This window comes from Acipenser ruthenus, chromosome 12, assembly GCF_902713425.1.
Source record: "Acipenser ruthenus chromosome 12, fAciRut3.2 maternal haplotype, whole genome shotgun sequence".
In the NCBI taxonomy this organism is placed as follows: Eukaryota; Metazoa; Chordata; class Actinopteri; order Acipenseriformes; family Acipenseridae; genus Acipenser; species Acipenser ruthenus.
Window position 1 is genome coordinate 35,095,253 of NC_081200.1, and position 12,032 is coordinate 35,107,284.

A 12,032-nucleotide genomic window follows, 5' to 3' on the forward strand; every position below is an offset into this window, starting at 1 on the left:
AATCGTCCTGCTTTTCCTAGCTGGGATTTAAATGGATGTATTTAAAGTAGGTTTTATCTGGCATATTTTAATATTAGCTACAGAAATGACACTAGTATTTAATAAGTAAAATGACTATAAATGCCTCATTTTAGCCACGCTAAACACATTTAGTAATGAGGTCAGATCCTGTTGGTGCACATTCAAGTTAGATAATTTTGTCAAAATGTTTAAATGTCTTACTAAACCATTTGGGGAAAAACAAGAACTGCACTGATATTGACTTTGGCAGAGTATAGTATACCACAGTCTTTAAACATTTTAATCAAATGCTGGATCTTCAGGCACATGTCAACTAGACATGTTATACCCAGCCTGCTGTATGTCCTGACAGGATAGATTTTTCTGATTACGCAATGAAACAAACTTTTTTCTCTTCCTCCTGTTCTTCACAGACACATCATTTTAATGTCATTCACAAACATAAACACTGCAATTCACTGGAATTAGTGTTGTCATCACATTTAAAATTAAAAAAAAAAAAAAAAAAAAAAACCCCAAAAAAACAACTTTTAGGCTCCATTTAGAAATGTATTTAAAGTTCAAAAACAAAATGAGTGCTGAAAGACAGGGAGACCAAACACCAGGCTGAAGCCCACTCTCAGTATTTTTGTTTTTATTATTATGCACTGTGTGTATTGTATTATATTGTGTGTACACAGTCACACAGCAGTCCCAGGATGGCACAGAGTCCAGACTTTATGCCCCCGGTCCAGGGAACTATTTTCTCCAATGTCCCGTTTCTACTGCCTGGCTCACGGCAACAAAACAGGATGTTCCCACGGCTCGCCCGAGCGGCTGAGCACGGCTATCTGGACAGGATTTGTATCTCATACTCAATGTAGCCAAACTGACTACAAAGGAAGTGCATCATCACATAGCCAGGAGGTCCGTGTAGAGAAGAAACCGACGGGAAAATTGCTACAGGTAAAGCACGCATATGACATTTTCTTTATTGTTTTCTTCTTAAGCTCTTCTGTAAAATCACCAAAAGCAGAGAACTCTGTTAAATTGAACAATGTTCACCCTGCTTCAGCACACAAGTCAAAAGTCTGAAGTCACATTTCTTTAAAAAAACAAAAAAAATATTCATGATAAACACAATGACAAAACCTGCCATTTTTGTTTGTTTGGGTGTGTTCTCCTTAACCAAATTTATTTTTATCTGTCATTTTTTTTGTTACTGCCAGTTTAATTAAAACAAGACACTATGATCCCACAATCCCCCAGTGACCTTTGACCCACGGCAAGAATATCCGAGGTTGGCCAGGTGTGGGAAAAAAGCACCAAAACGCTCTTTTGATTTAGACGGCTAGCCCTGGGTAGCCGAAGCCTAAGCTCCATTTTTTCCTGTGCTAATGTTACTGTATTATCTGTCCACATGGACTATTTTTAAGAGTTTTTGGAGCTGCATTTCACCCTGTTAACCTAAGGGGTTCACAAAACTGCACCCCTGGAACAGAGTATGACTAGGTATTCACTGAGGCAGCACGCATATACTCTGTATATACATATACACAGCACACACACACAAATATATAATGTTTTGTTTAGTATTCATAGTAACTTAATACAGGGGTTCCCAAACTGTGGTGCAATGTCATTCTGTGTATTTTTTTCTATTAATAGCGAAAAGCAGGCGCCAGCGGCAGCTGTAACTGTAGAAAAATAAAATGTAGCAAGGGAGTCTTGGCGGACTGTCAATCAAAGCAGAAATTCACAAATCAGAGCTAACAGATTGCCTACCTGTAGGCGGGAGTAAAATGAGAGCTCTGACAATAGGGCAGTGTTAAGGTCATGTGATCGCCCGGCTGGCAGATGTAAACAGCGTGTTGAGGATTTTATAAAATTACAATATGTGGAATCCGCTAACAAAGAACAGGTATAAATATATAAGTATAAATAACAAAAAAGGCAGCTACAGGAGTTTGAATGCAGTTATACCGTGGGCTCAGTTGAGGTGCTGGAATGGGTTTTCTTTTGTAGAAATGTTTGCGTACTAACTTTTGTACTTGATAACATTCATTTAAAAATTCAATTGATGCCTATGATGAATATGTTTTTGTGACTAATTGGCTATTAACATTTAAAACATTGAGTACTTTGATATAGGTTTCAACAGTAACTAAATCAAGTTATTAATCAAACTCATAAATCTTGTTACATACCGGTAATTGATTTATTAAAATGTTTGGATATACTGCTATTTTATTAATACACTGGTCTTAAAATAACACTAGAATATGTTTTGTTGGGGGGGGGGGACAAAAAAAAAAAACGTTTTTTTGACAATTAAAATTTCGCTGCAGATGGTTGGAGTTTTTTTTTGGTTAAGTGGGTGGTGGGGGGGGGGGTTGCAAGCCAACAATGTAATTTTGCAAGTGGTATTTGGTGCACACAGTAGTGGCGAAAAAAGTAACTTCTGCAAGGCTCTCATTTCCCTCTGTATTTTGCACATTCGTCTTTGTGCATGACAGTTCAGCGTGAGAGGTAATGGTTGGACATTTTAGTTACACAGTGTTCAGAAATAGGATTTAAGTTATGTTTTTGTGCACATTGTACAGGTTTTACTCAAAGTGATTCCTGTTCAGGTATTTATGAATTAATGTTTTTAATTTGACATTTTCCCAAGGAGTGCTAATAGTGGTCCGCAGTGCCTAATGCAGCTGAACCGGTGGGCCTCGGGTAAAAAAGTTTGGGAACCTCTGACTTAATACATACCCTTCCCTTGTGTTTTCCACTGCAGACAAAGGGGACAGATGATTGTGTGGGCTGTTGATATTGCCTTCGAGAGACTGGTGCCGAGAGGATAGATCCTGAGTAGGTGGAAGAAGCCCAGATGTCTGTCCATTGTGGTGTGCACTGGAGCCAGCGTACATACCTAGGGGGCAAACAGAGTTAATTTGCAAACTCACAAAATTAACCAAGGGAATTCTAGTCTTAATTTTGTTTACTGTTTCACCAAATCATATAATTATCATGGCAATATAATTTTATTGTTCCAACAAACCATGTATTTATCTAATCATGACTTTTACAAATGTTTGTTCTGAACACAATTTACATTGTTGACATCATGTTCTAATTGTTTAAAAGCATTGTGTAACCCATTTTGAAATGCAAGATGTTTTGACCCAAGACATTTCTTTTTTTTCCTTTTTAAGAAAAACTAAATGAGTGCAATGTTGAGATGAAGGTATGAAATGTGCTGATGGCACTATGAGAACCACAGCTGTCATTTGAGTATGCAGTAGAATCCCAGGGAACACCAACCACTCCAGTGGTTAAAGAAAAGGGCTTGTAATTAGGAAGTCCCCGGTTCAAATCCCACCTCAGCCACTGACTCATTGTGTGACCGAGCAAGTCACTTAACCTCCTTGTGCTCCGTCTTTCGGGTGAGATGTATTTGTAAGTGACTCTGCAGCTGATGCATAGTTCACACACCCTAGTTCCATCCCCAATCTCTTCTTAGAAGCACTAAGGAGGAATAAACAAGTACTACATCCCTCCAGAACAGTTCAAACTGAAACCGTGCCATCCTGGATGCCCATGGTGTCCTTACATCTTACTGGCTTTGGTAATCAGGTGTCTGGATTTTTATTTCCTAAGCCAAGTAAATCTGCACAGATTTTTAGACTACAATTCAGTGTAGGTGATGCAACCTTGGGCCCGTGCTGAAACACAAACCTGGACTATTACTGGACCCAGGAGGATAAAGACTGGATACCGCAGAGCTACAGGAAACCTGATCTGAAACCAAGAGGAGAGGCTCTGTACCACTTTGCCAATCCAATGAGCAGCCAGCTCCCCTGGGGGTTCGTCTAATAAACATCATTACCAAACATTCAGATGTGCCCTGTGGTTTTGAAAGCTGAACCCAGAACTGGATTAAAATGCTAATGGTTGACGGGTCAAATGCTGTAGCTGCACCTAGAACACATACATTATATTCTGTGTGAAGCAAATCATTTTTACATTTAATAAATAAAAAGTCAGGTTGTCAATAGAAGTGCTATCTTGGGTGTTGCTTTATCAGTGACATGATTGAATACTGTCACTAACATGGAGCACTAGCATGACTGAGAAATAAAGAGGTCCCCTTGACATGCTGCTGCTTTTCTAAGGGCTGTTAAATTTCACATTGCTAAGCCCAGGCTTGAGCAGCCTCCTTTCCCTTTAATTTGACAGCTGATACAGCAAAGTCACTCAGAACGTTTCCCCATATGTGAAAATAAAACCTTCTTATTCAACCATTTGACATGATTTCAAAAATTCTTACAACATCATCAAGCAAAATCCTAGATGCTTTTCCTGTGCGCCTTCTCATGTAAAAATGTCCCTAAATTTTGGGGAAAAAAAAAGTTAGTAGACAGGCAGGCACCAAACTGAAGCCATGCTACCCAGAGAGGGTGCCCTGTACGTGGGCCCACTCCTCCATAATTGAGGTTTGTCGTCGTCTTTCAAAAACCCTAGTACTTCCAATTACTGCTGCCCTTGAATAAGCGCTGCAGCTGTTTTTAGCAATTTAAAATAAACAGTGTGGCGTTATTTCAAAGTAATACGGTATCATTTTATTTTGGCAGTGTTGGCTTATTTCCATGACCATCTTCAATTTACACTACAACAAAATCGTGGAATCGGTAAACAAAGGCCACAGTACATAGTAACAAGTCCCCAAGACCAACTGTTCTGCATATTAATGTTATGGCTTCTTTGAAAAGCTCTATGGATAATCTGATATTTTTTTTTAATTATATATATATATATATATATATATATATATATATATATATATATATATATATATATATATATACATTGATTCATTGTAATGAATATAAGAACCTTAACTTTGCTACAAGAACAAAATCCTCACTATTAGCATAGTGAATGAATATATTATTCCTTCTAGACATTAGACACTCTTTGTGACCAGAAGTGGCTTACAGTCTTTATTAGCGTTAATGCTTTGTGCACTGATTGTGCTGTGTACCATGACATCACCTAACACCCCAAGCTTAAGCACTGCTATTCAAACAGCTCCTTACCTGTAAACATTTCATGGCTGAGCCCAGATGATCTCCCACCTTTTCCATTCAGGAGGTGCTGTGCAGAAGTGGCTGTTTGGAGATTTTGGACAGCCAGACATTCATTGAGGAGATCTTGGTCCAGGTTGTTGCAAGGGCGCAACTATCATTTCAGAAAAGCGAGGGGGAAAAAAATGGTTTTAAAAACTTAATTGTAGCATTCTACTTTACTAGAGTATCAGGGAATATAATTGTGTATGATGCAGATGCTTTCTCTCGATTAAGGTAAATCACCCCAGATTCTTTGCCAATATCAAAACACACTGTTATTGCAAAACTGATTAATCTTACAAGACCCCGAATGCAGGAGGTTTTATTCCTAGTGCTTTGAATTTTGTCATGCTGGTAACTAGCTTATTTAAAGCTCACGCATGAATGTTAATGTCCTGATCCATTGGGGAGTCCCTATTTCCTTGGGCAGCTTCTTGGCATCTACTTAATCACAAATATCGTAAATCAAAAAAAAATATTGCACACAAACTATTTGATTCAACCAATCACAGTGTAAGATCCCCTTATTGCAACCTACAGATTTGCGGCCATCTAGGCCAGTGGTTTTCAACCTGTGGTACGCGTACCTTTACTGATACATGACAGGCTTGCCACTGGTACGCACCGACAGTTATTTATGACAATGATTCCTCAAAACACAATGCTCCTTCAATCGCACCATCGTAATGTATCAATCTGTTTCTATCACTAAATCACAAAGAAATTAGAAATTATGATGCAGGGCTCCAGACTGCGACTAAAATGGTTACAAATGCAACAACAACAAAACATTTTGACAACCGTTTTTTAGGGGTTAGGCTCCTTTAAAAGCAAGTGTCAATATTTACGAATGCGACGTGACATCGGTCTGTATAAAAAAAATTAAAAAAAAACCCCAGCATATCACATCTTTTAATAAACTGAAGTGCGAGAAGGACGGTAACAATTTGATTGAATAAAAATGCTTGTAAAAGTATATTAACACCAGGGGCTCCCGAGTGGCGCATCCAGTAAAGGCGCTCCACATGGAGTGTAGGATGTGCCCTATAGTCTGGACGTCGCGAGTTCGAGTCCAAGCTATTCCTTTGCCGACAGAGGATGGGAACTTCCAGGGGGTGGCGCTCAATTGGCCGAGCGCCGCCCGGGGGAGGGAGGGTTAGGTCGGCCAGGGTGTCCTCGGCTCATCGCGCACCAGCGACCCCTGTAGTCTGGCCGGGCGCCTGCGGGCTTGCGTGTAAGCTGCAAGAGCTGCGTTGTCCTCCGACGCTGTAGCTCTTGGGTGGCTGCATGGTGAGTCCGCAGTGTGAAAAAAAGCGGTCGGCTGACGGCATATGCTTCGGAGGACAGCGTGTGTTCGTCTTCGCCCTCCTGAGTCAGCGCAGGGGTGGTAGCGGTGAGCTGAGCCTAAAAATAATTGGCCATTCCAAATTGGGGAGAAAATAATTGGCAACGACTAAATTTCTAAAAAAATTTAATAAATAAATAAATAAAAAAGTATATTAACACCAGCAGAAAGTAATGAGTCAACACAAATGTTTTTTTTTTCATCTGTTGCATCTTGCATCCCAGATATAATGGATTTAGTTACATTGTTTACCATCAGGAGTTTAAATATGATTTAATTGCACAAGATTCCATAGTTAGATGATGAGCTGATAATACCTCTTCAGCCAAAGAAGCAGGCACAGTAATTACAGAGCACCATTACCATTATGTAAAACAGTATGTAGCTCTCAGATTGTGCTAATGAAAATATGACATTGTGCTTGCTGTGGTGTATTTAATATCGTAAATATAGCAGAACAAACTCACTGCAATTTAAACTTGTTTTTACTGAAGAACAAACGTTATGTAAATCATAAGAGCTGTCTGTGTTACGTGCTGTCAGATCAGGACTTCACTTGAGTATGGGAGCTGCAGCATGCTGTCTCCATATTACAAATGGACACAATTAAAGGTGCGGTCACCAATTCCATTCACAACACTTGCAAAATATTAAAAATATAAACATGCTGAGTTCATGCAGTCATCAGCTGTACAGATTAACCATTCAGCAGAATGAGGCAACAAACAATTAAATACAGACACAACAAAGCTGGTTGTAATGGGTTAGGTCTCAGCTTTACAACACCCGTTTAACATTGCACATAGTTACTGGTATACCTGGTGGTCCCTGCTGGAAACATTGGTACTTGAGATGAAAAGGTTGAAAACCACTGATATAGACAATACTAGAATTAGATTGCCGGATACACATTTGTTAAAGTGGTTTAAATGGGACTAGTGTGTAGTATGGGAAACAAGCAATCCCTGATGCTAGGAGGTAATGGAAATAGACATGGCCTCAAGTAAGAGGGGGTTGTGCAACAGGGTAAGTGAGTGATGATGGACAAGCAGGCAGGCAGACGGAAAGGACCAATTCATTATATTGTGTGGTCTCAGAAGCCACCACTGTCTGTCACATTGAAGGAGACAGGACTTCAGAGTAACTGATATAGAGTGGGAGGATCTAACAATCTGGTTTCAGCAGCTGCGGCTTTCATAATGGGTTAGAAAATACAAATTATCAATGAACAGTAAACTAGCATCAGCAGTAACAGATTATATCGGTGCTGTGAAAACCACTTCTGTAGGACTAGTATAGTGGACTTCAAAGTGTTCTGTCCACACATCCATAATATATGTGTATCCTTGCAATTACATTACAAAATGAAGATTGATCCAGCGGTCCACAGTAAGAGATGGAAAGCACAAAGAAGTATATTCTAATGGGATTAGTTCCCTCAATGCTGCATCAGTAGGGGAGTATTCTGTATCGCATGTATGTTGGTTGGGATCACAGGTCTTAGGGATTTCAAGGACCACTGTGCTAGTAGCACCTACATGCTGTAGATGCCTCTTATTACCAATTGTAGGACGCTACGTAATTCAATATGTTAACGTAACATTATTCAGGGTGATGCAAAATTCTGGCCATAGCTGTAATCATGAAATATCTGTTTAAAATCCCAGGCACGGTCTGAATAATTGAACTAGAATCAGCAGGTGCAGTATAGTAATACATTTTTTTTGGCTTGCAATGTAAGATTTAACATTGATGAATACAGGATGTTGGTGTGGCATAATGTTTTGGTTACATTTTGAAGAAGACATTTTGAAGTTGATGATGTGCTTTCCCTTCCAGTTTTAACCTTTATTAATGAGTGTAATGATATTGTAATCTTAAGACTTCGTGCCACTCTTTAGGCACATAATGAACACCAGTGCTACAGTAATGACGGACTGTGGCTGCTTTTTATTTGTTCATTTATCTGAAGACGCAATGTTTACATAGTTCCTTGTAATCGTATGTTTTCTGTGTTACAAGGCTGTGTTTTAAGTGCTCTTGGGATAGCTTATTTTGGGCTTTTCTGTGACTAAGACTGCAGAAACACCCACCGAGTAGATGGGTCCACATGCCATACTTGGTCATTTGGTGAATGGGTATGTTCAGATTATCCATAGAGCTATTCAAATCAGTGACCATTGGTTTTAAAAAAGACAGCGCCTTCTATAAATTGGAGTAACACAGGGGTACAATTCTGATCCTAGAGGGGCAGAATTAGATACTATAGGGCCTGGATGGAGGTATAATTGGTTCAAATAAACCATTTAGAACATGTCTGCCCGTTCCTGGTGTCACAGGCCTTAATGGCACTCAGGAAATGTTAATTTATGCCCAGCCTTCATCATTACATCAATACCTCACCACACTCCAGAAACATCACCCACATCCCACCAATGAGAAGTGAGAAGTGTGATCTGCTTCAGTTTTCTACACTTTTCTCTTTTAATTTCCCTAAAGTAGGGCTGACTAGCAACTACAAGAGCGGTTGAAAAATCCAGTAAGTTTGAATGACAAATGTAAGAGGGATTCTCACAGAAGTCTTTGTGGTGAAAGGAGTATAATTCTTAGAAATGTGCATGCTGAAATCATGCTATCACGATAATGTGTTATTATTTTTTTTTAATCCAAATCTAGTGAAGATATCATAAGGGGTTTGGATAAAGCCACTTATCCTTTATAAAAACCATCCCTTTTCACTGGCAAACCTCACAACTGTCAATCAAAAAGATTAGCAGTTGTAATCTTTGCCAGTAACAAACAGCAGGCAAATAAATGGGATAAATGTGAGGTTCAATTACAGGACTACAGCTTCAACTGTATTATACTGTCATACTACACTATATTTAGAAGTGAATTTATGAGTTGTCAGCTTTAGTTTTAGGAATAACTCTCCCTATCTCCACTACCCTGCCCTCTTCAGTTTTAAAAAATGTGTTACAAAGATAAAGTTCACGGGTGTGCCTAACCCTTAATGAGACCTTTATAAAAGTTTACTGCAGTATAGCATTGTAAAAATACAGCAAAGGGCAGAAAAATATAGTGAAATCATGGTAAGGTAAAAAGGTAAGGTAAAGCATTGTATAATGGTCAATGAAATATACTGCAGCATTTAGTTTCAAGCTCCGTTTCCAGTAATGCTGGCTTTGAATCGGTCTTCGGTGTAAAACAACCAATTGTTTAACACTGGTCACCTTGCACAGGTCATAGAAATGATCACATTAGGGACGCCTGCCTAATTGTGCCACAGCCCGACCTGCTTTTTGCTTGAGAACGACTGGAGAAAATCGACTGTATTGGCCTAGCCAGTTTACTTTTTTACTGTTCTATACTATTTTCAATGCCAATGTTTTTATAGGGCAGTCAGTTGCCTCCTCTTTCTAGATTAGGGATTTATGTAACTGTGGTATTGGCTTTCCATGACATTCGTGTACAATGACGTTTTTTCTAATAAGTCAGAAAAGGAAAAAGCAACAGTATGTGTAGACTGGACCGGAACCAACAAAATTCTTTAATAAAAATGTAACAATTCATTGTGACATTTAGCCTTTATACTTCGGAGGGGATTACTTTATGAGAGGCATGATTGTGAAACACAGGCACCCATTTTATTAAAAACATGAGGAAATGGGGATTAACAAAACCAACCTTCCTCAATTTTCAATTTAAAATTCAGCAGCTTCAGCCAAGCATTTGTCATTTGTGAATTGCTGCGCTCTCATAACAAAACTGATTGCACCATGCTGCTATTCCTAACAGCAAAGACGCTGCAATGCAATGTTGAAATAAGGTATTTACATGACTGTAAATCAATCTGCCATCAGATTAAAGCCCTGTTAAAATAATCATGAAATGAGTGTTGTATGAATATGGACATGTGTGCCAATTACCTACAGATGTTGCTATTTAAAATTAGCACCAGCTTAAAGAACCACAAGCATGCTGTAAATATACAAAGTTGGCCTTTATCTAACACTGCAGGCACATTACTGTACATTTTCCTGAGGTCATTTGTGTTTATCGCTGTTGTGTTTTCATGTTTTTGTTTCAAGTCTGGAGGGAACGGAGGGGGTTTCCTTTCACCCTGGAGTCTAGCTACTAATCCAGCTCCAGATCGTTGACTCCAAGTCAAAGCCTTTGACTCTACAGACCACATAGGACTGGTCTACATTACAACGCTGAGTTAGCTATCCACAGCAACCAATAGTGCCATTATGTGACATTATGTGACAGTGCAGCTTTTGATGTCCTTTACAATTTATTCCAACAATCTTTTCATTGTTACCCAGTGGCAGCAGGATTCTATTACGATGCTTGCAAGCTATGTGTAGTGAAGAGAAAGAGTTGCTTATTTTAGCTCGTGCCAAGATATTGTCAAAGTCACTGGCCTGCAATAAAATAAACCTACAACCAACTACCCTGCCGACATCCGCTTAACCCCATATACACCTCTTGTTTATACCACAATGCAGTATTTAGAAGTAAAACATATAAAACAGAGTTTTGCAGCCTGTCACAGATTTGACAGATGTCTTACCTTCTTACGCACCTGCTGGTCTTTGGCAGAGTGAGCTTTCACATGTTTTCGGAGAGAGCTTGGATCTGTGTAGCGTTTGGTGCAGCCTGGGATCTGACAAGCATATGGTTTCTGTACATGTGTTTAAAAAATAAGAGAAATACGTAAGAAAATAATTCCCATAGCCTCTCACTTTTCTGTATTAAATACACCGTAGTATTTTGAATTCATTTGATATCTAATAGGACTGCGTTACAAATGAAAAAGCACACTGGGGGGAGGGGAGGGGGACTGCAAAGAGTTAACACAGCTGACAGGTCTCTCTTCTCTAGTGTATAGGGTTGTTGGCAATGGCCCAGCTGTACATTATGTAAATGACAGCACTACTCCTGGTGTGCTTCCCCAAGCTAAGAGCAGTTACTACATCTGCACTTTGACTCAAGCTGCAAATAATTAATATGTGACTTAACCAATAGATCATTTATAATATACAAGCAATACTGGGCTAATGTGAGACGTGTTAATGTGAGACACAAGCTTGGGGATAAAGATTGTGTGTAAGGGTCCACTTAAAAGTAAAACTGAATATTTTCCTGCTCTCAAGCCTTTTTGGCAACACATTTAGTTTAATGTTCTGGTATACACAAACACCAAATGCATCTACATGACATGAACAACACTACACTATTATTATTATTATTATTATTATTAATAATAATAATAATAATAATAATAATAATAATAATAATAAATGACAAGAACAGGCTATAGCAATACAGTGTTAAAAGAACTAAGAGATCTATAAGTACTTTATAACATGACTTGACGCTTTACACTAGTAGTATGTCATTTACCAGGTGCAAATTATTTAACAAAATGGCTCCATTCAATGTGTCATATCTACTTCTTCTTATAAGACAGTTTTAGGGAGTTTAATATTAGAAACAACTGAACTTTCATCTACCAATCAAGAAGTTCTACTGCAAGGCAATACCACACAGCAGATAACCTCAGA

General features: G+C 38.8%; 1 protein-coding gene across 5 annotated transcripts in view; it reads right to left on the bottom strand.

Moving 5' to 3' along the window:
• LOC117417209 (zinc finger protein GLIS1-like) overlaps positions 1-12,032 on the bottom strand; it is a 95,265-nt gene that overhangs the window by 12,193 nt on the left and 71,040 nt on the right. For 4 of the 5 annotated variants that reach the window (XM_059034937.1, XM_059034936.1, XM_059034934.1 and 1 more), the window contains 3 exons: positions 11,039-11,149; positions 5,088-5,229; positions 2,761-2,920 (listed from right to left, as the gene is read on the bottom strand). In XM_059034937.1, coding sequence (XP_058890920.1) covers positions 2,761-2,920; positions 5,088-5,229; positions 11,039-11,149 — 413 coding nt within the window. The remainder of the gene's footprint in view (positions 1-2,760; positions 2,921-5,087; positions 5,230-11,038; positions 11,150-12,032) is intronic. The other variant, XM_059034935.1, reaches the window with a different exon arrangement.